The sequence below is a fragment of the Dipodomys ordii genome, unplaced genomic scaffold (assembly GCF_000151885.1).
Source record: "Dipodomys ordii isolate 6190 unplaced genomic scaffold, Dord_2.0 Scaffold44, whole genome shotgun sequence".
Classification (NCBI taxonomy): domain Eukaryota; kingdom Metazoa; phylum Chordata; class Mammalia; order Rodentia; family Heteromyidae; genus Dipodomys; species Dipodomys ordii.
The window spans coordinates 4,071,886-4,097,671 of record NW_012267260.1 but is presented as its reverse complement, the minus strand read 5'-3'; the positions used below and the strand labels follow the sequence as shown (position 1 = coordinate 4,097,671).

General features: G+C 43.3%; 1 protein-coding gene across 1 annotated transcript in view; it reads left to right on the top strand.

The window, feature by feature from the left end:
* Positions 1 to 25,786, top strand: part of Tfap2d (transcription factor AP-2 delta (activating enhancer binding protein 2 delta)) — a 43,003-nt gene that overhangs the window by 8,420 nt on the left and 8,797 nt on the right. Inside the window, exons 4-7 of the mRNA XM_013019144.1 lie at positions 7,458 to 7,623; positions 7,771 to 7,889; positions 17,764 to 17,905; positions 23,488 to 23,601. Coding sequence (XP_012874598.1) covers positions 7,458 to 7,623; positions 7,771 to 7,889; positions 17,764 to 17,905; positions 23,488 to 23,601 — 541 coding nt within the window. The remainder of the gene's footprint in view (positions 1 to 7,457; positions 7,624 to 7,770; positions 7,890 to 17,763; positions 17,906 to 23,487; positions 23,602 to 25,786) is intronic.

Genomic DNA, 25,786 nt, shown 5'->3' with positions numbered 1-25,786 from the left:
TTTGCGGTGGGTGGAAAGGTGAGACTTGAACAGCTATTCTTTAAATTTGGCCACTTGGATGCCTTAAAATCCACCTGCCATTTTTCAGAGTCACTTTATGTCAACTACATAGGGTTTGTTTGTTTGTTTTGTCTGGAAAGGAGGCCCGATAGTCCAAAGATGCTCAGTGAGAGAAGGCACAGGCGAAGTAATTACCACCTAGATAAAATATGTGTTACCTCAGTGGTGAGGTTGAGCTGCTCCCGTGCTGGCTCGCTTGCTCGCTCGCTCTCAGTTAATGGTGTGCGTGGTTTTGCCCCAGCCCCCGCCACTCCAACCATCAGAACCAATAATCTTTACTCTACCCTGTGCTTGCCTATCGATAGCTTCTTTAGCCTCGGGCGTCGGCTTTGATATGTTAATATTTCTGAGTAGCAAATTCTGCAGAGATCATATTAATGTTGTTCGTACAGAGAGGAGCTTTGCCTTCCTTGAGTATTCAGATACGGGGGTTTCAAAAGGCATCTCTTGAAGAAATGAGGCTTCTATTTACAGGAGTCGTCTATGTTTTTAATCATTAAAAAGAAAAAGAAAGAAAACCCATTCTCCCCACCACCACCCCCTGAACCTTCTGGGCCGCCCCGACGGCCCCCATCCCTCTGAGAGACGCCAGTCCCTTTCATTTCCCGCTCTCCATATTTAATACTAAGAGCAATATTGACAAGGACCACGATGATGAGCTTAATAAGGCAGGGGCTCGGTGGCGGTGTCAGGGTAGGGGTTCAAGTAGGTAGGAGGCTGTGGCCTTCAGATGGAGCTGGAGTAGAGACCCAGTCATTTCACAGAGCTGGTGGAAAGTGACATTTTGGCCCTGTCTTCTTTTGTGAAATTGGAATGGCACTCTAAAAAAAAAAGAAAGAAAGAAAAGCAAAGAAGAAGAGTTGGGGGGCTGGATTAAAAAGAAGAAGAATAGGGAAGGGCCCTTGTTTCCCTTTGTGATCGGCCAGCCCAGCAGCCCGGGGCTAATTTCAGAAGCTTAAATACTGCCGTAGCCCCTGGGCCACGCGGGGCCGAGAGCGACCTGGCCTCCGGCGCGCAGGACACTTTCGGATCGCCCGTGGCTACACCAAATACAAACTACTTTGAATCAAAACATTTGGGGGGGGGGATTAATATGAGTTGAACCCTGTGCGGTTTTTCAGCGGGCTAGAGTTTGTCAGATCGCTTAAAGGTGCTTGAAGGTGGAGGCGTTTACAAACACTGTCCGATCGGATTTAATTTTTTCCAGTGCTTCTCGGGATGCAGCCTGGGCTCCATCCCCTCCCCTGCCCCTCCCACAGTCTGCCTCTGGGGCGTTTGGTGGAGCTGACCCCTCTTCCTTCTTGCCACTCTCTCCAAGGGTGTCAGCAGCCTGGGCAGGAGACCCAGCCTGCCCTCGCCCCTCTGGGGTCTTGCAAACGCCTTGGGCGGCCACATGCTGTGCAGGAGCAGTCCTGGCTTTCTTCAACAGCTTCTGGAAGGGGTGACACGGGCTGGACAGGGCCTTCTTGTTCCCTCTCCTTTGTCAGCACCTAAGTCATCTCTTTAGCTCTCTCCTTCTTGAGTGAACACAGAGCCAACAGATTGGCCTGAGACTGCAGGGTTGAGATCCAGGCTCTTTCCTCACAGGAAGTCTGAACTGGGCCCCGTAAGATCTGGAGGCATCCTTTGTTGAAAGCTGGTCGGAGGGCAGGTGGGTGGGTGGGTGGGTGTGCTTTCTCACGGCCTCCGCCCCTCCTCCCCAAGGTCCTTACTTTGAAAATTGCCAGAGCTCTGAGCTCAGTCTGCTTTGCCATCCCTCCCCACATGCCCTGACCCGTCCAGCCTTAGGGCCCTGCGTGGAGCTGAGCCCCAGCTTTTGTTCTGCTAAGGATCAGCTTGGGCAGGGGCGGGAACTCCCCCTTCCCAATAACACCTTTAGTAGTCTTGTCTCCTTCCTCCAACTGCAACCCTCGGATACCTCATCAAAGGCTCACTTGGTGGCAATCAAGCCCCCTCTTCCTTTGCTGTTTGATTGCAATTAATATTTGCTGCCGTGAGGGGGTGGAGGGGTGGGGATCGCGGGAGGAGGTGGGGGGGAGTTCAGGAGGGAGAAAGATCTCAGGGTAAGCATTCCTGGAAGCCCCGCCCCAGCATTCCCCACCAAAGAGCAGCCTCAGAACAAACAGAGGCCGGAAAACCCTTCTAATCGCTTACACATTTTTAATGTGTCAGGAAAAGGGAAAAAAAAAAGAGCGATCACTGGAGATGAAGAAGGAAAGAGAAAATCCCTGCCGTTGGTATTTCTTTCATTTGCATTGTAAACATCTGTTTGGCTGTGAGGGAACAGAACACTTATTTTGCTCCTAAGATTTGGTCTAATTGTGTCAATAGCAACAGGGGAGACAAGTGAAAGGGATGGAGGGGGGGTGGTTTCTGGAAGTACCCCGCATCTGCAGGAGGGCTTGGGGGTCCCCTCCCCGCTGACACATTCTAGGTGTGGGGAGGGGAGGATGCGAAGCTGCCCAGGCCCAGCCTGTGGCTCACAGCAGCCTTAAAGCCACAGGGAAGCCATTGGCTGTCCTTGAGGCCCAAGGCTTGCTGTCCTCTGGAATGAGGGGACGGAGTCTGGCTCCCAGGTGCCTGTGCAGTTGTAGCACAAAGTCAGGGACAACCAACCAGTGTGACGGTGTGACAGCGTGCGCGCCCTGTGACCTGGTAGCCGCTCCAGACGAGGCCATGTGCGGAGACTCTTGTTGGGCATGTGGAAGCATCCAGTTTCCCTGCACAGCGCCCCTCCATCGGGGGGGGGAGACCAACAGAGGCCTAAAGAACTACAACCCAACCCAAGGAAGTGTGGTGTGCTGCTCTACCAAGCTCCTCCTTATAGCCCAGTACTTCCCTCCACCTCTCCCCAACCCCCACTGCCCACAGACACAGGGGCAGAGGCCTGGGCTCGCTGTAAGAGGGATGCAGCCTCCATCTACTTCATGTTGTGCAAACAAGGTCCAAGGGCTAGAGGATCTGTGTACTGTGTGTGTGTGTGTTTATTGTCTATTCTGTTCCCGGTTTTGTCAGCCCAGCGTGTTTAGCTAGCTTCTTACTTGGCTTTGGCAAGCTCCTTCATTTTTTTTTTTTTGGTCTAAAAACCATATCCTAGACAAGTGGCTTAGAGTCAATATTTCCACAGTGTTGCTGTACCTACTGGATAGAGTTTGCACGTGACAGGAAATGGAAAAGTGGTGTCTCACATTTTCAGATGTTAAAAAGTATATATTGAGAGAGCTGGCTGCCCGTGGCTCAGGCCTGTAATTCCAGCTACAGAGGAGGCTGAGTGACAAGAATCAGAGTTCAAAGTCAGCCCAGGCAGGAAAGTCCATGAGACTCTTAGTTCCAATTGACTTCCAAAAAGCTCCAAGTGGGGCTGGGAAGGTGGCTCAGTGGTAGAGCGCTTGCCTTACATACAGGAGACCCTGGGTTCGATTCCTGAGCACCACATAAGCAGAAAAAGCTGAAAGTGACACTGTGGCTCAAGTGGTAGAGCGCTAGCCTTGAGCTGAAGAGCTGAGGGACAAGGCCCAGGCCCAGAGTTCAGGCCCCACCTGACCAAATAAAAAAAGCTCCAAGTGAAGCTGTGGCTAAAGTGGCAGAGCACCAACCTTGAGCAAAAATGCGTTAAGGGACAGCATCCAAGCCCTGAGGTCAAGGCCCATTACTAGAAAACAGGGATGGGGGAAAACTGACTTTGGAAAATTGCTTCTGTGCACTATGAATGGAAAAACAAAAGAGCTGACTTTAAGACAAGATTCTGTATGAACACCATGATTCTAGCACCAAAGATGTCCCTGAGTGGCCGACACCGCTGCACATCACCCACCTGTACGGAGGGCCAAGCGCATAAATGCGCACCACCCCACAGGCACCCTGAAGATGGGGTATTCCTGCTTGCATTGCTGGGTGAGGTCCATGCGTACATGGCCATCCATCCTAGAGAGCTCATTATGTCCATCTATCAACCAGTTCCCTTTAGACAACTCCTGCCCCTTACTATCTCCATGACAAAATACAAAACTCTATTATTTTCCCCCTACCTTTCCTAAAATTTGAAACCCCCAAGAAGAAAGATATCAGATTCCCCAAGTTGCTGTAAACTCTACAAGTTGCCAAATCTTTAGCCAGAACGAAAAAGCTCCCCAAGGCTGCAGCAATGCCAAGTATCAAAGCAAAAGAAATTCCCTTTAAAGATGCTGCGACATAAAAAAATAAAAGACTCCAGAGTGGATGGCTAATACTGAATACAAAATAAATCCTTCAGGCAATTTGTGTGTGCATAACACATACTCTTAATATGCAGCCTGTGTAACTTACCTACCACATGCCCGTGTGTGCGCGCGCTGAAGTCCCAACCTGGGTATAAGAGGAGAGACTCAGTCCGGGGAGTTAACAGATGGTAAGGTAGTAGATTCTGCCCCTCTCAGGAACGAAGCTTCCGGCATGGACTTTACTTCGACAGAAGCAAATGGAGGAGAATTTGATTAAACTTCTTTTTTTTTAAAGATGAATATCCACATTTCTTAATTAATTAGTTTTATTTTTATTTTATATGGTTGTGATAAAGGGGATGTGCAGAGGGTTTACAGTTTTCTTTTTCTTTTTTTGGGGGGGGGTTCGGTTGTGGGGCCTGAACTCTGGGCCTGGGCGCTGTCCCTCAGCTCTTCAGCTCAAGGCTAGCGCTCTACCACTTGAGCCACAGCGCCACTTCCGGCTGAGGAATTGAACCCAGGGCCTCATGCATGCAAGGCAAGCGCTCTACCACTGAGCCACCTTCCCAGCCCGGGTTTACAGTTTTCTAAGTCAGGTAATGAGTATGTTTCTTTCTGGACAATGTCACTCCTCCCCTCTCTCTCTTCCAGTTCCTGCCCCCTGGTCCCTACCCCTTAATTAAATGTTTTAAGCCACTGAAGATTAGGACAGACCTAAAACTGTGCCCTTTGTGTCAAGAGCAGGCAGGAAAACCACCCATACCTAGGCTCAATGATAATCAACCTCATCCCAGTTCAGTGAGATTCCTTTTTCTCTGTTATGGGCTGGCTAGTGTACAGAGAGATGGAAGTATGCAGATATAAAATTGTTTAGGATTCATAGTAAGTATGGGAAGGGGCTCCTGTTGGGAGAGGGATGTGTACATGTTGGATTTGGCCAGTGATTTCCGTTTTTGTTGTTTGATATTTTTTTCTTCAGTCTGACCTAAATCCTAATGCGATCTTGGTCAAGATTCTTAGAGTATTACATTAAAGTTTAGATCCCCTGATCCCTAACTGGCTTTCCAGTTTGCCTGAAATTTTGAAAAGTGGCTGTAGTTTTTCTTTTTCTTTTTCATGCGCTTTATACCCTTGAGAGCAAAATGAAAATATTAGTGAAGGTGAATGGTAGCCACTGGTCTGGGAATCTCAAAAAAAAAAAAAGGAATAGTAATTGTATGGCCGTCATTATCTTCACCATCATTGTGGTTTAAACTTCTCTAGGAACGCAAAGAGGAGGCGTGCCAGTGAGTTTATGCTTGGAGCATATGTTGTTTGTAGTGGTGTTGGGCTTTAGCTTAAAAAACTGAGATATAAGCTGGGTGCCAGTGGCTCACACCTGTAATCCTAGCTACTCACGACACCGAGATCTGAACATTGCAGTTCAAAGCCAGCCTGGGCAGAAGTCTGTGAGACTGCTAGAAAACTGGAAGTGGTGCTGTGGTTCAAAGTGGTAGAGCCCTAGCCTTGAGCAAAAAGAGCTCAAGGACAGCGCCTAGGCCCTGAGTTCAAGACCCATGACTGACCAACACAAAAACAAACACAAAAAACTGAGATATAACTTTTTCAACTTCTAACTTAGGGCAGATTTTTGACTTCCAGCCCTGGGAGTCTGTCTTGACATTCCGGGCTGTCTAGCCTCTATCTAGTTTTGGCAAGGTGGGCAGGGTTTCTGACAACCCAGCACTCTAAGGGAGACAGCCACCGTTCTTGGCACTGGGGGGAAACCCGAGGGACGGCAGAACAGCTCAGGGGACCTCCAACAGCACAATGATGTCAGCATTAGAAAAGCAGGGTGAGATTAGCTTGCTCTCTCCCCGCCCCCCAAGCCAGGGTCTTTTTCCTTTTGAGGTGCCTAGAATGTAGTTGAATCTGACTGCTAGAACCAATGATGTAACAGTTCCTCTGTGCTGCTTAGTTAAAAGAAAATGCAAAAAGGTTGCCTCTTAGCTGGGCGTGGTGGCAAGGGCTGAGTCTAGTCCAGTGTTTCTTGAACTTGAATGGTGTATATCCCACCTTCCGAACTTGTAACCATGTAGATTCTGACTCCTAAAGTCTGAGATTGGATGGGGGCTGCCCTGCTTCCTACCGCCTCCTTGCTCAGAATGCCAATGGCCAGTGGTATGTTTCTGGCAAAGACATGCAAACCACGTATGCTTGCCCATTTTCTTTTCTCTCTACCCACTTTTTCCCCCCTTTAACCTGCCCATAACTCAAGAAAGAAGCTGCTGTCTCAGAAAGGCAGCTTTGAGCTTGAATTTGCCAGTAAGCTTTTAAAATTCTGCCCTCAAATGACTCCAGGTGTGAAGAAGGCATCTTATACCCACAAATCATATAGCCAAGATCATACATTTTTTATTGGTTCAGTGTTTTTGCAAGTGAGCAGCAGGAAATGTGTATTTGGTGATCATCAATGAACTCTCAAATCTACTTCAGACAGATTGGGGAGTGATCTATTTCCTTTTTCCTTCCTTCCTTCCTTGTTCCTTTTTTTCTTTCTTTCCTTTCTTTTCTTTGTGCTGGTACTGGGGCTTGAACTCACTCAGGACTTTGCACTTTGATCTGGATTTTTTACTCAAGGCTGGTGTTCTACCACTTGGATTACAGCTCCACTTTTTGCCTTTTTCTGGTCATTGGAGGTGAGTCCTATGGACTTTTCCACCCGGGCTGGCTTTGAACCATGATCTTCAGATCTCAGCCTCTTGAGTAGCTAGGATGACGGACATGAGCCACCAATCAGCACCCAGCTGATCTATGTTTTCTTGAAGAAACATGAAGCTATCTTTCCTTGAAGGATCTGCGAATAAATATTACCTACTTTGGGGAGAGGGTTATCTTTTGGAGTTGGTGTTTTAATCAACTGAAGTATTTCTTGATGTCATAGTGCCAAATCCAACTCTAGTGAGCTAGCCTATGTTCCATAAGATGGTGATTTCTTTCCCCTCACATTTCAGCTGTGCACTCACAGCCATTTTCTTCCGTGTGATCCGGGGTAGACAGACTCTTGCTGGGTGTTCAGAAGTCGTCTTCAGAGCAGCGATCAGAGACTGTGAGGACAATGTGTTGTGCAGCAGTCACTTTCTATTCCTGTCTCCTGTGGCCTTGTGATCCTCCCTGCCTCTCACGCCCACTAATGTGTTCTTCTTCTTTCCTTCCAAGGTGGCACTTGTGTGGTCAATCCCACGGACCTGTTTTGCTCGGTTCCTGGCCGTTTGTCCCTGCTCAGTTCGACGTCCAAATACAAGGTGACCATCGCGGAGGTGAAGAGGCGCCTCTCGCCCCCAGAGTGCCTCAACGCTTCGCTCCTGGGAGGCATTTTGCGAAGGTGAGACGACGCCTGGCCTGCCGCTCCGTGTCCCCCACACCCGCTCCCTCGTCCCACCTGGCCTGCCTGCGTGGACAAGGCTTCTCGTGACTGACCTTACCGCAGGAACTTCACGTCGTCCTTTCTTTTGAATTTGTTTCTGGACAGAGCAAAATCCAAGAATGGAGGCCGCTGCCTGAGGGAGAAGCTGGACCGCCTGGGCTTGAACCTGCCGGCTGGAAGAAGGAAAGCTGCCAACGTCACGCTGCTCACCTCCCTGGTGGAAGGTAGGCTTGCGGTGCCGCAGGGCCCGTGACGGTGCGGGGGGGCACTGACGGTGGGGACGGCTGACGGTGGGGGGGGGGCTGACTGTGGGGGGGGCTGACGGTGTGGGAGGGCTGACGGTGTGGGGGGGGCTGACGGTGTGGGGGGCTGACGGTGTGGGGGGGCTGACTGTGGGGGGGGCTGACGGTGTGGGGGGGGGCTGACGGTTCTCTCCTTCTGCTGAGACCTTTAAGCGAGATAATGAACAGTGATGGTGAAACCCATGGTTGATGTGAGTGAAGATGACTGAGTAGAGCTTCATTTTAAGACTTAGAGAGCTCTTGCTGATCACAGAGAAGACGAGGAAAGCATCCCCTAACTTACAGCAACACAATCGGACTGAACTATTGCCATTCTTAATTGTGATTTTAGTGTTTACACAGGCCTGACTTAACTCATTATAATTCAGTACAACATGACCCACATGATAAATAATCTTTATGAGGAGTTCATAGGAGTCTAGGTGAGATACTGGGCCTGGAATAGCATTTTGTTAATCCTGGTAGATGTTGTAAAAGCATAGTGAGGGGCTGGGAAGGTGACTCAGTGGTAGAGCGCTTGCCTTGCATGTGTGAGGCCCTGGATTCGATTCCTCAGCACCACATAAGCAGAAAAAGCCAGAAGTGGCGCTGTGGTTCAAGTGGTAGAACACTTGCCTTGAGCTGAAGAGCTTAGGGATAGCGCCCAGGCCCAGAGTTCAGGCCCCACAACCAGAAATAAATAAATAAATAAATGCACAGTGAAGTTCACTATGAGAGGATAAGCTTTATGAAAGCCTAATCTGAGTCAGAGAGAGGCTAGGGATCCCCAGGAGAAGAGAGGGAAGAGGTAGAAGTAAATTCCTAGAAGTTATTTTTTTTCTGAATGACTAAATTTTACCCATTCCTGAGCCATCTTCTACTAAAGAGAAGCATTTTTAGACATTTTAAAAGAAAATCTATAGGGTAGAACTTTCCAACATCAAAGCAATATTCTTCTATCATCCAAAATGCTATTCATGTTTACTATATAAATCACAGGGACCTTTTATGCTGAGCTCCATCCAGACACACCGATGACACACCTTGCATCAGCTAATTGTCTATGTGTCATGTAGGAATGAGTTGGTAAAACAACAAACAAGCAAAACAGTTGTCTTGACATTTTCCCATATTACCCCTACATAGCATTGCCTGATGCACATGAAGAATGACCATGTTCTTAGACAGAACAGGTGGCATTCACGAGGCTGAGACAGAAACTCGGGATGTCAGAGGGCAGTGTTGTCTGGATGGAGATGGAATCAGAACAGCAGCACCATTGTGAATTTTCACATAAGGGATTAAAGGTCTCTGCAACAACTCCAAAACCTGACAAAACTCTAACGTATGAAACCCTCGTCGCAAGCAGGGTGGAGAACAAGTATCCTAGATCGGGTACTGTGCTTGCTGGTGAGCAGTGCTGAGCTTAGTAGGAAGAGTTGACTTCTCATTCACTTCTGTGGGCTGGAGGAAGGCTAGAATAAGTACTGGAGACAACCCTCAACTAATGGGTTCATTCTGAATTCCTACTTCTTTTTCTTTAAAAAATTAAAACTAACACTTGTTAGGATATACTAGTGGGCATTCATGAATCTTGTGCATGGCAGGATTCTGAAGCCTGGCTGTACAGAGGAACCAGCGGAGAGGGGCTACTAAGATGCCCCCAAGGCTCCAGTTCCGTGCCCGTTGAAGTTCAGTCTGGAGGTGTGACTCACATGCTTGGTCCTTGGCTTCCTTCCCACTACCCAGGATAGATTGGGAGGTGGGGGCTCTCATGGGGCTTGAACTCTTGAAACTGGGCGCTGTTCCTCAGCTCTGCAGCTCAAGGCTAGCACTCTACCACTTGAGCCATGGTGCCACTTCTGGTTTTCTGGTGGTTAACTGGAAATGGACTTTCCTGCCTGGAACAGCGACCCTTAGATCTCAGCCACCAGTCGTGAGCCACCAGCACCCAGATATTCAGGATAGATGAACTGTGACTTCTCATGGAATTTCTAAGTGGTGTGAAAATTTAAAACGTCAAGAATGCCCTGTGCCCCCAAGTCTGTGAAGGTGCTGTCCAGGGCATGGGAAAGAGCCAAGGGCATTCATGGCTCCTCTCATCGCGGTGTGCGGTAGGGACGGAGTATTGTGATGTCCTAGGCATGCCAATCAATCTCCTTCCCGCCCTCTTCACCCCTCTCCTTCCCTCCCCTCTGCTGCCCCCCTCCCCTCCCCTCTCCTCTCCAACTCTTTTTATCTCCTCTCCTCTTTTCCTCTCCTCTCTCCACTCCTTCCCATTCTTTCTCAATTCCCCCCTCTCTCCTGTATTATTTCCAAATACCATGTATGATTTCCAATCCTTTTCAGTTTAAATGTTTTTTTAAAAAAATTCTGACTCTTTTACAGCTCCAAAAGTATAAATTCCCCTAAGTAGAGATCTTCAAATTGCTTGATTTTAGGCATTTTTTTCCTACTTTATCCTTCCGTGTAGGACTATGCTATTTCCTGCGAATGCCTGCTAATTAAAAGTCTTTATTTTTGTATGTATTATCTAACTCAGTTTTGTAAGTGAAGTGGCACAACAGCTAATACTGATACTTATGTTGAATAACTTGTATATATTCAAAATAGTTATATATAAATGCATATGTCTATCACCAGTTGTGCCACTTATAAGATCTATTAGCCCTTGCTTTAGTACTTTCTCCTCTTCATACCAGAATAATATAACCTTCTAAATAGCATCAGATTTCAGATTTTTAACCCAGATTAGCTTCATTCTTCCTGATTTATGAGCCAAGAGCATATATCTGTATATTAGGAATAGGTCACAAGGATAAAGGATGTTCGCACCTGCAATTTTCATACATTATTGGCAGATTATTCTCAATAGTTGTCACAATTTTATAATCTTCTCAGCAATAGACATTAGAAGCCTTGACAAGATAGCATTGTCTTCTAGTCTGAGTAGGTAGCAATATATTTCTTTTTTATTTTGCTAAGATGATGAGATGTAAAACAAATGTCTTCTTATAAAGGATGACTGTATTCTGAGATTCTTCTGTGATTTGTGCCTGTGTTTGCTTTGTGTTTGTGGGGTAATATTTCAGTTTCTGTTCATTCATACGGGTTCACTCTGCATGAAGATGATGGGCTGTTTTCTCTGAGTATTCGTCCTCCTCACTCTGGGCTTTTATTTGTCCTCTCTTTGCTCTTACGGGAATTGGTTGTTTGTGCAGCCTTTACCAGGCAGGCAGAACTGTTTTAAAAAATTGGCGTCATTGTTATTTCGCAGATAACTTTGCAGCTTTCGGTTTTTATTATAATACCATAAAAGGCTTGTGTACTTTCAAGATTATAAAAAGCCAGTCCATGCTGTCTTTCAGTTACCCTGTGAGTATTATTTTTTTAATGCTCACTTCTCTGATCCATCTGGAATTTGTTTTGTTGTTGGCTGTATGGTATGGATCCAATTTTGCTTTTACCCAGATGGCCACCCACTTGTCCCAGCACCTTGTACTGATAATGCATCGTCTCTCTAAGAGGTTGGAAAGCAAGCTCCAGTGTACTTGGCATCCTCCAATAGAATCATAGATTTTTCAATGGTGAATGTCTTTGTTTCCCTGATAATCCCCCTCCTCCTCCTTCTCCCCCTCCTCCTCTTCCTCCTCTCCTCCTCCTCCCATGTTTCCTTATGTCACTGTCTCAAAAAGAATGCACATGGCGTGCAAGGACCTAGCTAGACAGATTCTCCCAACCTGTAGTGAATGTCTTCCTTCTGGACCAATCACAGAATCCTTAGATACAATCATTTACTCTTCACCATGAATTTCAACCATGGTTGAGAAAATTAGTTCTGGAGTTTTCAAAAACTGGTCATCCCTAATGCCAGAGATTAACTGATATGGGAGGGATCTAGACTTCGTCAATTAAGCAAAGTCTCCAGTTATAGGTTAGCAAGGGGTTAGTAGCTTTACCTTCAAGTGTGGTCCAGTTAATCAAAGGCTACACCAACAGAGTAACGCACTCATGTTTGTGCGTGTTTTTAATATGTGCTTTTCTAGGGAGTTTCTTTTGCACTCGTTTTTGCATTATAAATCTTGGGAGAACTCCTCAGCAGACTATTTTAATCAACCAATAAAGAATAATAAATAATAGATCATGTATTTTCCTTTAAAGAAAGCTTATATGAAATGAAACGCTATGTCAGTGGCAGTGTGTGGAATGAGAACAAAGCTGTGAGTTGAGAACACAGAATGCTGAGTTTGAACAAAACCATGATTAACTGAGGGAGACGCCCTGCCCCGGCTCCCAGCAGTGAGAGACGTCCTGTCACGCTGCCTTCCTGTCCCAAGTGCTCTAAAACTGAGGTGTATTACCTCTGTTCTTCAGCTCTAAGTTTTAGTGCAGTTTTATATTATAACACAATATACTTAACACAAGATCCACGTTTGAAACTACAGTCAAAATTTGCAAATAGATTCTTCTTGGAAAAAAAAAAAGTTCTATGGGTTTGAATCTACTACACACAGAGATAAGACTGAAACTGTAGCTATATGAGTGGAACTTAAGACATATAAACCATTTTTTTTAATTTAATGACATGGAAGTGCTTGCTTGGGCAGCTCATCTCCTAAAACTGGACAACACAGAGAAGATTTGCATGGTTCCTACACAAAGATGACGTACAAATTTGTGAAGTGTTCTGTAATTTTACGTTGTAGTAAAAATAGAATGACCTTTGACCTTAGAATACTAAGTTCAGCCCAAATTAGTCTTGCTGGTAATATTTTTAAAGTGATCATTGGTTAAACAAATCTATCGAATGAATCACAGTACAGAAGTACTACTTTGTTCCAATTAGGGTTCAAAATTTACTTTTAGTTATGTAAAGAACATTTTCCCCAAAATACAGTAAAAATGTGTTTTCTTTTAAAAAGGAAAAATTAAAAATCAGGTTCTTTGTCTTCTAATTTAAAGCACACTTCGAGCTATCTGTTCCTTGCAAGACCAGGATCTCCACAGAACACGCCGCCCTACTTATCTGCAGAAACTATTTTGCCATTCACTTTTCATGCAGGGTAGCGTTGATGGGGCACTTACATTTTTCCTCATCACTTTTTTTTTACTAGCTTTTTCTTGTTACTTTTTGCTTTCCAGTATGGAAAATAATTCCTAGAAATCCAGAGAGCATTGTTTTAATGTTCTCCCCATGTTCTATAACTTACGTCTGCCCACATCCATGGAGTTGTTGAGCACATCAGCACCTGCTGCTACTGTCATGGTTGGAAAAGCGAATATCTTCCACTGGCTCTACTTTTGGGAAGGGGTGGGGAACAATGACTTGACACGTGGAACAGAGAGCCTTGCACTTTGGATATTAAGCCCATCTGCCGGGGTACGCATGGACCCCGCTGCTATGCCAGGCATGCCCGGTCCCTCCTGGCAGGCTCTGCTCCACCCCAGGCTGCTGTGTCTGGGCTTCGCTGTGCACCATAGTTCACAGGTCATAGATGCTCACAGGCCATAGTTCATAGGTCCTTACTGTCGCACATCGGTCAAAACTCTTAGAGGCTTATTCATATGCTTGTATGATCCTAAAATTGTGATTTTTTTCCCCTCTAAACCTGTTAACTCTTAGTTATCTGCCGTGGAGAATTTAACATGATGGGTTTTGTCTGTGTGTGTATGTACGTTTTTTCTTTATTCTGGGTTGTTCTACAGAGGGGTTATGTAAGTCAGGTAAAGAGTACATTTCTTCTTGGACAGTGTCACCCTTTCCCAAGATCTCTCCCAGGTTTTCCCTCCATCCACACGTTGCACAGTTCATTTTAACACAGTGTCTAGTGAATACCACTGCTGCATTTGTCCACCTTTTGCGCCTCCATTTCCGTGTCCCCTTTACCCTCCCAAAGACAGGTAAACAAACATAACAAAAAGAAAAGAAAAATAGCAATGGAGGGAAAAAACACTCTTGTTTCACTTCCTGGAGTTCATCTCGATAAATATTTCATATGATCAGAGGCGCCTAGGCTTTGAGCCTTTGTGTTGTATGTGCGTGTTAATAGCGTATGTATTTTAATTTATTGATTCATTTCCTGGTTCATTCTTAGATCTTCATGCACAAAGCTCTTGTGGCAGGAGATAGACCCTTACACTGGATCTCTGAGTCTGCACTTGCCACTTCTTTAATGTAGTATTGAGGAATCTGACTTTATATTTTTCTTGTCTTTTTAACAGCACATGTATTTTAATTCATGCATCCATTTTCTGGTTCATCTTTGGATCTTCACCCACCAGGCTTCTGTGGCAGGAGATACATGCTTTAACTGGATATCAGTGTCTTCACTCGCCACTTTTTTTGTTTTTGATGTAGCATTGCTCTGCATCCTGTAACAATGTTTCATGACATGCGGGAGGGGGGTGGAAGCAGTAAACAGAAAGAAGGGAAGGAAGGATCTGGCTGTCGGTGTAGATGTAAATAGCAGCTGTTCCACTCAAACTGTTTCTGTAACCGCCACACCGTGAGCCAGAGATCTACATAAAGCCAAGCAGATTATGGAGAATCGGGTTTTAGCAGGAACTTCAAGAGGCATGCTGCTGTCCAAATGCTCTTTAATTATCTGTGCTAGCAGTGCATTGTGCAGCTATCCCAGATATACAACCTGATGTGTTGGAATTACACATAGTGTTACTGAGTTACTTACAAAACAACACAGCCTGGGAACAGCCAGGAGTTTATCTTCTGGAAGGGCGTGGGAACACTATTTGGTGAGTCACACTTTGGTGTTTTTAAATTTCTCAATACTTTCCCTTGTTCATATTTCTAGCAAAAAAGAAAAGAAAAGATGATTCTACATAGCAATGCATTGTCATATTTGTCCACCAAATAGGTGTATGTTTTCTCTACTATTTTCTTACATTAATGAAGTACTGGGCAAAATCACCTTTAAAATGTTGCTTATTTGTTTCAGCCTCAGCCTTAGTGATTCTCCACTAACCCAGCAGTACTCACACTAATCTCGTTTCAAAGCCAGACCTGACAGAAAAGCCATATCCAGTTACCCCACAAAATGCTGGAAGTCCAGCTGTGGCTCAAGTGGTAATGTACTAGCCTTGAGTGAAAAAGCCAATCAAGAGAAGACATCCTGAGTTCAAATCCTAGTGCCAGCACACACACACACACAAATTTAGAATAAAATAATAAAAAATAAAATGAGATAAAGCAAACTGAAAAAAGAAGTAATGATGTTTTCTTTTTTTTATATTTTATTTTATTTTGTGAACATGCTGTACAGAGGGGAGTAATGATGTTTTCTACCTCACTAGTATGAAAATTTCAATTGCAGATTTGCTATTGTTTATTTTAAAGGTTCTTTAGAAGAGAAAAAAAACACTCAAAACCTTGTCTGTACTAAAAATTTAGGAGTAATTACATTAGCCTCATTGACATCATCTAACAGGACCTATCACCATGTAGGAATGAGAAAAATGGTTCCAGCCTGACTGGGTCATACACAAACAAGAGGCAATTTCAGCATCACGTGGTAATAAGTAACTTAAACATATTTGCATATAGGCAAGAATCATTTGGTTCATATCTGTATACACTGAAAACACAAGTCAGAATGTTAGCTGATGTCTGCCTATTCACCTAGCACATGTGTGAAAGTTCTCTTTGGTCAAATAAACAAAAGGCCAGACCCCATCAATTCCTGTTTAGCTATCAGGCCTACTTCCACAAACAGGGATGGGGTGTATCCCAGTGGCAGAGGGCTGGCTTAGTGTATGCGAGTCTCTGTGTTTGAGCCCCAGTGCCCTCTCAGCCTTCTCCCTTCTTGCACTTGATAAAAGCTGATGGGTAGAGTGTAGACAGATGGTCAGATAAATGAAGAATCAGGCTTAGAGTATTATGAAAGATGGGTGTACTGCAGAATTCTTGCAGCTTTGCTGCGTACTTGGAATTTTTATATGTATATGTCCGGAAAAAGAAACCTTAGAAAGTGAATTTACTATTTCTTGTTGAACTACTTACTTGTAAGAAGATAGTAGTAATTTCTCCCTGGGTTCTAGTCTCTCTGCTCTGTTTTAACTTAAAATGCTTTTCTGTGTTGTATAATCATTTATTTTCTTAGTAAATAAGAGTTTCCCAATCGGAAAGACTATGATGTCTTTTATTTTTCTAGGAAAAAAGTAAGTGTCGTTGCTGAAAGTAGTTTTGTTTCACCTAGCTTTCATCTTTCAGCACTTTCTCCTCTTATTTATCCTCATTCCTTGTATGGACTCTCCGACTCTGCCTATCCCAAAATGCGTTACCCCCACCACTTCTTGGCCAAGCACCGAACAAGGTTCCTGGGATTTTTGTCATCAAGCCTGAGATCTTTTGATCGCTTCATGACAAAGTTTAATTCGTTATGTCTCTGTTTGATCATCTCCCATGATCACTGCCTTAACTCATTCCTCCTCCTCATACCATTTTTTTTACCTCTTTCTTTTTACATATCATAAGGTCACCATTATAGCAACCATCCACAATCAAAGATGATGTTTATGTAAATGCAGAGAAAACTATACAATGCTACTATAATATAGGGCATCTTGTTGGTGTCATTGAAACTACTATTGCTATGACAACAATCTTTCCTATCCCTTTTTCTCTCTCTCCCTTTTCATCTGCTGACTGTTGTACCTTGAACAAAGGCGGTAAAGTAGAAGTTTCATACGTGTGTGTGTGTGTGTGTGTTCACATGTATATGTGAATGTTTAAGTTGTTAGGGATCAAACCTAAAGTCTGGCACGTACACATACTAAGCAATCCCTGCATCACAGAACAATACCTCCAGTATAATGATAGCTGGATTTTTAAATAAGTCTACATTATCAGGTTAGGTTTGCTTTGACTAAGCTTTTATAGTAAAAACTATAGTAAAAAAATTTATAGTAAAAACTAACTATGGTTTTCTAGGCAAACATTCATTATTAAATCTTATTTTTCCAGGTAAGATATTTCCACCGCACTTCTTAAAATTTTACTAAAAGGAGCTGGGAAGGTGGATCAGTGGTAGAGTGCTTGTCTTGCATGTTTGAGGCACTGAGTTTGATTCCTCAACACTACATAAGCAGAAAAAGCCGAAAATGGCTCTGTGGTTCAAGTGGTAGAGCGCTAGCCTTGAGCTGAAGAGCTGAGGGACAGTGCCCAGGCCCAGAGTTCAAGCCCCATGACTGACCAAAAACAAATTTACTGAAGTATGCACAATTTTGTAACCTTGTAACACTGTACTTCATGCTATCATGTATTGTAGCTAGTTCTCTAATCATGTACTATACTATCTTTTGCAATGTATTGTTATGAACATGGTATTATTTATTTATTTTTGTTCCAATGTACTATCTTGAAAAGTTATTTGGACTCTCTGCTGGACATTTGTTTTGGTAGGTGTCCTGGGCATTAGGAGGAGTTCGGGGAGACTGATAAGAAGGCACAGGAGTTGGGAAACAAAATACATTTGTGGAAGTTTGTCCTTGGGAATTAATTCTACCGTGTCTTAAATGTCAGTGTGGTTAATGGGTCAGACTGTGCGCAGAGACAGAGCTCCTGGGCTGTGTTTCTGTCTTTGCCTCTTGATTGACCACATTACATGGTTTAGAAAGTTCCTTCTCCGTTCCTCAGCTCTTCCTCATCTTTCCTCCCTGGACATCTATGTTTAGCATAAATAGGAGAAAAAAAAGAATACCATATTGAACCAGAAGCAGGCCTAAGCCTAGGGGACCAGGCGAGTTATTGGTGTTACAAGTCTGGGTGTTGAAGAAACTGACTTGTGTTCTCTGCCACCAGGGGAAGCGTTGCACCTTGCGCGGGATTTTGGCTACACGTGTGAAACGGAGTTTCCAGCCAAAGCAGTAGGAGAGCATCTCGCCCGACAGCACATGGAACAGAAGGAGCAGACAGCACGGAAGAAGATGATCCTAGCCACCAAGTAAGCTGCCCAGGCCTCTCTCATCCGAGAGCGAGGGACACAGTATAGAAAGCCCTCGCTTTCTATCACGCGCGGGTTCACACTCCAGCAGGGAAACCATGCAACAAACGCTACCGCCCATGTGCCCCAAGCCATAGCTACAAACCACTCCAAAGGTGTTGAAGTAACGAAGGTTGCAGGAAGTCTCCCTTGTTCCCTTCAATAAATGATGATTAAGGTCTCAGAACACTATGCCTGAAGAATGGGGTTGAAAGATGGAGACAGAGAAAGAAAGACTTCTAGAACCAAGAACCAGCAGCAGCTCAGCGCCCCATCTTTTCTTGTGAATAATTAAGCCAAAACGCCCTGCACTGACTCCCCCAAAGCAACTATTTCCAAGTAAAGGTATTACCGGGGCCCTAGTGGCCCGCACCTGTCATCCTAGCTACTCAAGAAGAGAGATCTAAGGATCCCAATTCAACACCAGCCAAGGCAGCAAAGTCCATGAGACTCTTATCTTCAACAAGCAGAGATGGAGCTGTGGTTTAAGTGGTAGAGTTCTAGCTTTGAGTGAAAAAGCTAAAGACCCTGGGTTCAAGCCCCAGGACTGGTACCAAAAAGCTAAATAATAAAATAAAGTTATAGGCACATGCTGTCGGGGATCTCAGAAGAAGGAGGATCATTGTCTGAGACCAGCTCCAGGGCCCCCCTCAAAAAAAATGAGATTTTACCTGAAAAATAAACTAAAGGGAGGGAGGAGCCTACCGTAAGTAGCACCACACTACCCTTTGACGCTACAAGGTTCTGAGTTCAAACTCAGACAAAGAAAAGCCCAAACCAAAGGGATATAATACATAAGAAACTAAGCCCAACTAAAATGCAAGTTAAAATAACTAAACTAAGGTTGGCAAATCTACCGACACCATAGGAAATGAGACATCAGAAGGCTTCCAAATTCTACAACTCCAGAAAGTTCTTTGATCATTTATGGGGAAATTTCTACTTATGGTGTGAAAACCCCAACAGACCTGAAATACCATTGTAATTCATTCAAGGGTTTTGGAGAAAAATACTTCTTTCGTCTTCAGTGTATGGAACCCAGATGCTGCAGCTAATCATCTTAGATAATTTTCTGGCTCTATAATCAGATTTTAGGAGAGATTGTTCCAGGTGGTTAGTTCAAGGTGGATGCAACAGCATTTATAACTAACTTGGGAAAGATGTTTAAAGAGAAACTTTTGTAGAATATAGTGTTACAAACATTATTTCTTAGAAACGGCCACAATAATAATTATCTCCCTCTGTACCGAGCGCTGCCTAAAATTTAAGCCGAGTCAGAATGCATAATTCTCAAAGTAAATAGTCCCACTTCCCCGAGTGCTTAATGTAACTCAGAAAATGTACAAACTCGGGGGTTGGTGTGGGGGATGAGTCAGCTAATGAGCGCACCCACAATTCTCAAGACTTTACACAGTGCTCATACACCCTTCTGGTTCATACTGTAGGGTGTAGGAATATGTTTATGCTTTGCTTTCTGGAGAGTTCTGGAGAATTCTCTCATCCTGTTTAAATGAATAAAACTAAAGTAGAGGCAAAGAGGGGGGGGAAAAGGCTAAGTGGACCAAGAAAGCAAAGAATGCAGACCAACACACACACACACATACCATAAACACACACACACCATAAACACACACACACACATACACACACTGCATACACACACACACACACACACACAAATTTTAAGACATAAAATTTGGTGATAAACCCTGTCCTTGTTCAATATATCTGACAACATTTTAGTGGGAAGATCTCTATCTAGACCTTTGGTCTTTGTTTCCATTTTGTTTGTACTCTTCCTGGCTTTCCTTGTCTCCCCTTTCCCTCTTCCCACCCCCTAGGGGGTTTGGACTCAGGGCCTAGGCACTGTCTCTGAGCTTTTATATTTAGTCTAACATTCTACCACTTGAGCCACAGATCCACTTCTGTTGGTCAATTGAAGATAAGAGTCTGTCCCATGGACTTTGCTGCTGTAGCTGACTTTGAACTGTAACCCTCAGACCTCAGCCTCCTGAGTAGCTGGGATTACAGAGCCTGGCACAAATAGCTACTTAACTCAGAAGGTCTTCATTGGTTATGTTGCCATTTCTCGGAAAAGAGCTGAAAACACAGAGTTGCCAAGTATAACTGATTTCATCACCTCAGAGGAAAGGTCAAACCTATCACAGGTCCTGAGAACGTTATCATTTCAGAGGTCAGATGGTGTCTCCAGGTGTTCTGGGGGCCTGTCAGCTGGCGGGCGGCTGGAGTGGCTGCTGGTGACCCAGTGGGTCTGCTGTCTCCCATCACATAGTACCCAAAAAGAAACACTTTCAATTATTCTCCTTCTGAAGACTGTCTGGGTGTGGTTTCCTCATGCATATTCTAAGAGTTACATTCGCTGCTCCAAAGAGACCCCCCTCCCCCAGACTCCACTTCCCCAGGAAGTTGTGTAATCTCACCTCAACCTCCACAGCCTTCCACACACAGGTTTCTTTCCCCGGGAGACCACCGTCATTCTGTGCAAGAGCGTGGGAGTCTTTCAGTGCATTCAAACTGTTAATGAGATGTTCTTCCCACAGAATAAGAGAAATCCTTCCAGATTAATACTTCCAGATTTGTTGAAGTTGTCATGAGACATTCATTTGAAAGTAGTGAATTCAACCAGATAATACTCTATGTATATATATATAGAGGATTATGTATATATAATATATATTGAAATACATATTCAAAATATATAATATTAAAACCAAATTTGTTGAACCCAAGATCCAACTGCTGGTGGTCTTGGATCAAGTGGTCTATTGGTTTCTTTTGCACCTGGACAAGGGACAGACTTTGTTCTGTTTAAGTCTGTTGTATTCAGTTTACACTTGTATAAAAGGCCCATTAAGGGTCTTTGGTCTCATAATTCTTCTCCATTTCATACCAAATATCTTGGTGTAAGATGAGAAGCTGAGATGCCTTTTGGAATTCTATAGACATACCAGACAAACTACTTTTTACTTGGCTAATAGAAAACATATGACAACGTCTTCATTAAATTTAGAATTATGTTTTACATTTCTGTGTTTATGTTAAGATAAGGCAGAAAAGTGAACATTTAAACTTTCTCCTAACTGTCAGTAGGAGAAAGACAGAAATTTAAATCCAGAAATCAACTTTACAAAAGAAAAAGACATGCTCAAGAACAATGACGTAAATGATAAAGTTAGAATGTATGATTCAGCGAAGATTAGTTAGTGTTATATAATTCATAGTATGACATTTTGTTTTGAGATGTAAGAATATCTCACACTATAGCTCCAGAAACCAAACTTTAAGAATCGAGCTAGTCATAAAAATAATAACTGGAACTGTAATAATGAGTCAATGACAATAATTGCCTATGAAGAAACGATCACCTTTATTCAGTTCTAGAAACTATGTCATGTCAGTGAGGTAGGCAGTAGAATGAAATATCCAAGATATGAATTCTAATGTGTGGTGTTGTTGGATTATGTAGCACAAGTTGACTTTCCCCTACTTTGCCTTTTTCTTACTCATCAATTTTATTATAGCTTGATATAGGAAAAAGGTGGATTTGTCAGCCTACAAGCTATTTTATTCAGTTACCTAGTATCATACACCCCCAGAACGAAAACAATGTTTTGCTCTTTAAATTCTGAAAACTTATTTCAATCTGGGAGAAAGTTTTACAACTAGTCTTCAGACAATTCGAAGTTGTGTGTGTGTGTGTGTGTGTGTGTGTGTGTGTGTGTGTGTGTGTGAAGGAGAGAAAGAGAGAACATGGAAATAATGTTGAGCTACTAGTCAGAAAAAAAATGATTTCATGAAGCTCTATTTAAATTTTTAGAAACCAAAATAGCAATGTATCTCTCTTAAATAACAAATAATAGCCTAGATGATGCTACTGTCTCCAGGAAACTGCAAAAAATACCTAGGTAAAGTTGCACTTAATTATTTAAACGTGATTAATGCGCCTTGACTGTATTTCTTGTATATAGTTGCTCTTTACGTCTATGTCTGTAGTTTAAAGTGTTTGCCCTGTGCTTTCCAGTGCAAATATCAAAGTTTGAAGTCTTAGACTAAGGTCTTTGGTTCATTTTATCTGATTTTTTTGTATAGAGTGAGAGAAAAGTCTTGCATCTGGTTCCTTCCTGTCCATATGAGGGTTGGTTTTGAGTTATTCGTGGCATCTATGATAGTTCTTGAGTTCATTCTTTAGGGGCAGCATTACTCGCTGGATTAATTGGATTTGGGGTTTTTGTTGTTGTCATTTGTTCGTATTTGAACTCAGGGCTTGGGTGCTGTTTCCTGGGCTTTTGTGCTTAAGGCTAGCGCTCTACCACTTGAGCCACAGCTCCACTTCTGGCTTCTTTGGTAGATAACTGGGGATGAGAGTCTCACGGACTTTCCTGCAATGCTCAGATCTCAGCCTCCTGAATGGTTTAGGATTACAGGAATAAGGCACTGGCACCATCTTGTATTGCGTATTATTGTCGTTGCCTTCTCCATATATTCTTTCTTTAGAATTTCATCATTCAGATTATTGTTATTCAACATACACAGCCAAGCTCTTGACTAATAAGCAGAATTCAGAATCATGTAAGGCAAGAAAAACAGCAGAAAAAAATGTCCTACAGAGCATTTTTTTTGGAAGCTATCAGCTTGAATGAAATATAATATTACAGTTTGTGTGAGACCAATAACTAATCTTTGGGTAAGAGTTTACTTGCTTAAAACATTAAGCATGAAATTAGTCCATGAGAGTCTGTAAAATAATACAATATCTGGGGGGTGAAATTTTTTTCTAACATCAACTTACGTTGCAGGTCTGAATGATATAAGCCTATAACTTCAGTGAAATTCATTTACAGATCTGATAGTCCTAAAGTCAAATTTTAATTTTCCTAAAGAGCACTTATGAATTATAATCCTTTGTCACTGATTTTTTAACCTAAGATTAACCTATGAATATTCACTTGAAAAGATGAACTTTGACCTTCTCAGTGCCTAAGGACTGTTATTTGCCTCAAATCTCTTTATAGTCCTTAATCTCAGAATCACCACAGTGAACCTGAACTCTATACTGTAGGTGGATCTTCAGAGATTTCTTTCAAAGACATAAAAATCACTAGTAAAGTATCATTCCATGACTCAATAGCTATGTACATATGATCATGCGAAATAATGTTTATCAAAATGAACTCCAAGGGATTTTTTTCCTTATTTTGTTTTTTGTTATTGCTTTGTTTTCTGTATCTTTGGTCTTATGTGTAAGTTTCTCTCTTTTGAGGAGAGGGGGTTAAAGGGTGAACGAATGCAGTGGTGATACTCACTAGTCACTACGTGGAAAATAAATCATACGGGGGTCGGCAGAGGAAAACTTGGAGAAAACAAGGGAGGAGGTGACACTGTCCGAAAAGAAATGTACTCACGACCTGACTTACGTACCTGTGACCCCTCTGTATATCACCTTTGCAATAGCAATTGACAAACAGAAAAAGGGAAAAGGTCCAGTTTCAAGAGTTTCAATTATTTCCTATATTTCCTTTTAGACAAATTTGTAAAGAATTCCAAGACCTCCTGAGTCAAGACCGGTCACCACTCGGATCTTCCAGACCTACTCCCATTCTCGACCTCGACATCCAGAGACATTTAACCCATTTCAGGTAAGGCCTGAACCCTTTGCTTGGGTTCTCTCAGCAGCGGGTGGAGACACCCTTTCTTATCTGCCCATTGTATGGTCATCGCCGTTCCATTTGGAGAACCCCATGGAAACTAAAACGGCAGGGCCTCACCTATTAGGACTTACAATAACATGGCCTATAGAAGAGGTAATTGCTCATCGCTCAAGATCAAGGTGTCATCGGACTCAGGGCCTGATGGGGGGCTGGTCCTTGGCCTCGGAGTATGTTGATCATTTCTACCCAATTAGAAACTGCACCCAGTTCTTAAGTGAGCCAACACCACAGCCTGGAATGCATTATTGAAAGCATACATTTCATTTTCTGAGATATTTTAGAAATGAATAGAATATTTTATGGTTAATTTATTCCCTAGGTACAATGAAAAAAAATAGTTCTTCAAGTGCCTTCCCATTTTCAGGCTCTAGAATTCAAGTGCTGATGTGCTCAGCCTCATTAGTATAAAATATTTCGTCTTCTTTTAGTGAGCATTTGGTTAAAATAAAACAATGCTAAGGAAAGATTATTATAGCTTAAGTTAAAAAAGGCTTCCAATGCCTTCTCAAGATTATAAGATTAGTCTGTTACTTTGTTGGCTGAAATAATGAATGTTTAAATGAGCTGAAATTTAGCCTGCCAAAGCAGAGAATTTTAAATATAATATTTTCTCTTCCAATATGTCAGATGTCTCCTCAACATGTATTAAACACATCTCGAGAGACTGAGCTTAGGATTTATCTTCCACAAATGCAGCAAATGTGGAATATATTTCACAGAGCCTTTTCCTGCTACTCAACTGAGATAGCAAAGGTAGGAGAAAGTAGATGCCTGTGGCTCAGGCCTGTAATCCTAGCTACTCAGGAGGCTGAGATCTGAGGATCATGGTTCAAAGCTAACGTAAGCAAGAAAGTCCATGAGACTCTTATCCCTAATTAACTACTATGGAAGTGGGGCTGTAGCTCAAGTGGTAGAGCTCTAGCCTTGAGCAATAAAGCTCAGGGACAGTGTCTAGTCCATAAGTTCAAGCCCTAGGATAAGCACCAAAAAAAGTAGGAGGAGGAGACACAATGCCTAGAAAAATTAAGGCAAAAACATATTTGGAGTCAAGAGAATCGTTTTTCTCTTTGAACCCTTATTCGTATGAAATGAGTTGCTTAGGGGTAACTGATATGCTCTTAGCACATTTTTTTCCCTCCCATTAAATGATAAAGCCCCTCTCTATACGACAGTGGTAGTAAACTAGAATGAGTTAAAGAATGCAAGCAAACACTCCATAAATGGCATAGTGTCTGTCTCCATTACCACACCAAGTTTTAAAAGCACACACAGCTTCACGTTATCACATTGCATGCGTGTTTTCCATGGTTTTGCTTCTGTAAACACTAAACGAATCTAATTTTTACAGAAGTTAAATTCAGAACTTACTAATATTTACTCAAGACCAAAGAAGTTGGTGGAGTTACAAACTTTGGCTAAGGAAAAGTTCAGGGAATGGGACTCCATGCTCTGTGTACTAGGTTGTCTTCAGCCCTACAGGCTGAAGCCTTCATTGACCAGTGAGCCTTGCATTCCTAGCCTGAAGCAAAGTAGAATGTCGATGGGTAAATGGAACGTGGGCCAGTGTGGGAAGGAAAGGGGCAAAGCATTTGCTCTCTCAGCCCAGACACAATCTGCTTATTGGTGGGTGTTTCACTCAGTTGCCAAACTTTATGCCATAGACGTTTTTAGAATAAACTTTCCCTTCTAAACATGAAGTGGGCATTTCTTACACTGGCTTTACAAAGCCTGTATTTACCTCCCCAAAGAGAGCATGGTAACAGGCTGGTGCTGGTAGCTCATAGATCTGAGGACCATGGTTCAAAGCCAGCTCAGACAAGAAAGTTCATGAGACTCTTAGCTCCAATTAAACACCAAAACACCAGAAGTGGTGCTGTGGCTCAAAGTGAGAGAACGTTAGCCTTGAGCAAAAGAGCTCAGGGACAGCACCCAGGCCCCGAGACTGATGGAAGGAAGGAAGGAAGGAAGGAAGGAGGGAGGGAGGGAGGGAGAGAGGGAGGATGGAAGGATAGAAGGAGGGAGGAAGGAAGGAAAGAAGGAAGGATGGAAGGACAGAAGGAAAGAAGGAAGGAAGAAAAGAAGGAAGGATGGAAGGGCAGAAGGAAGGAAGGAC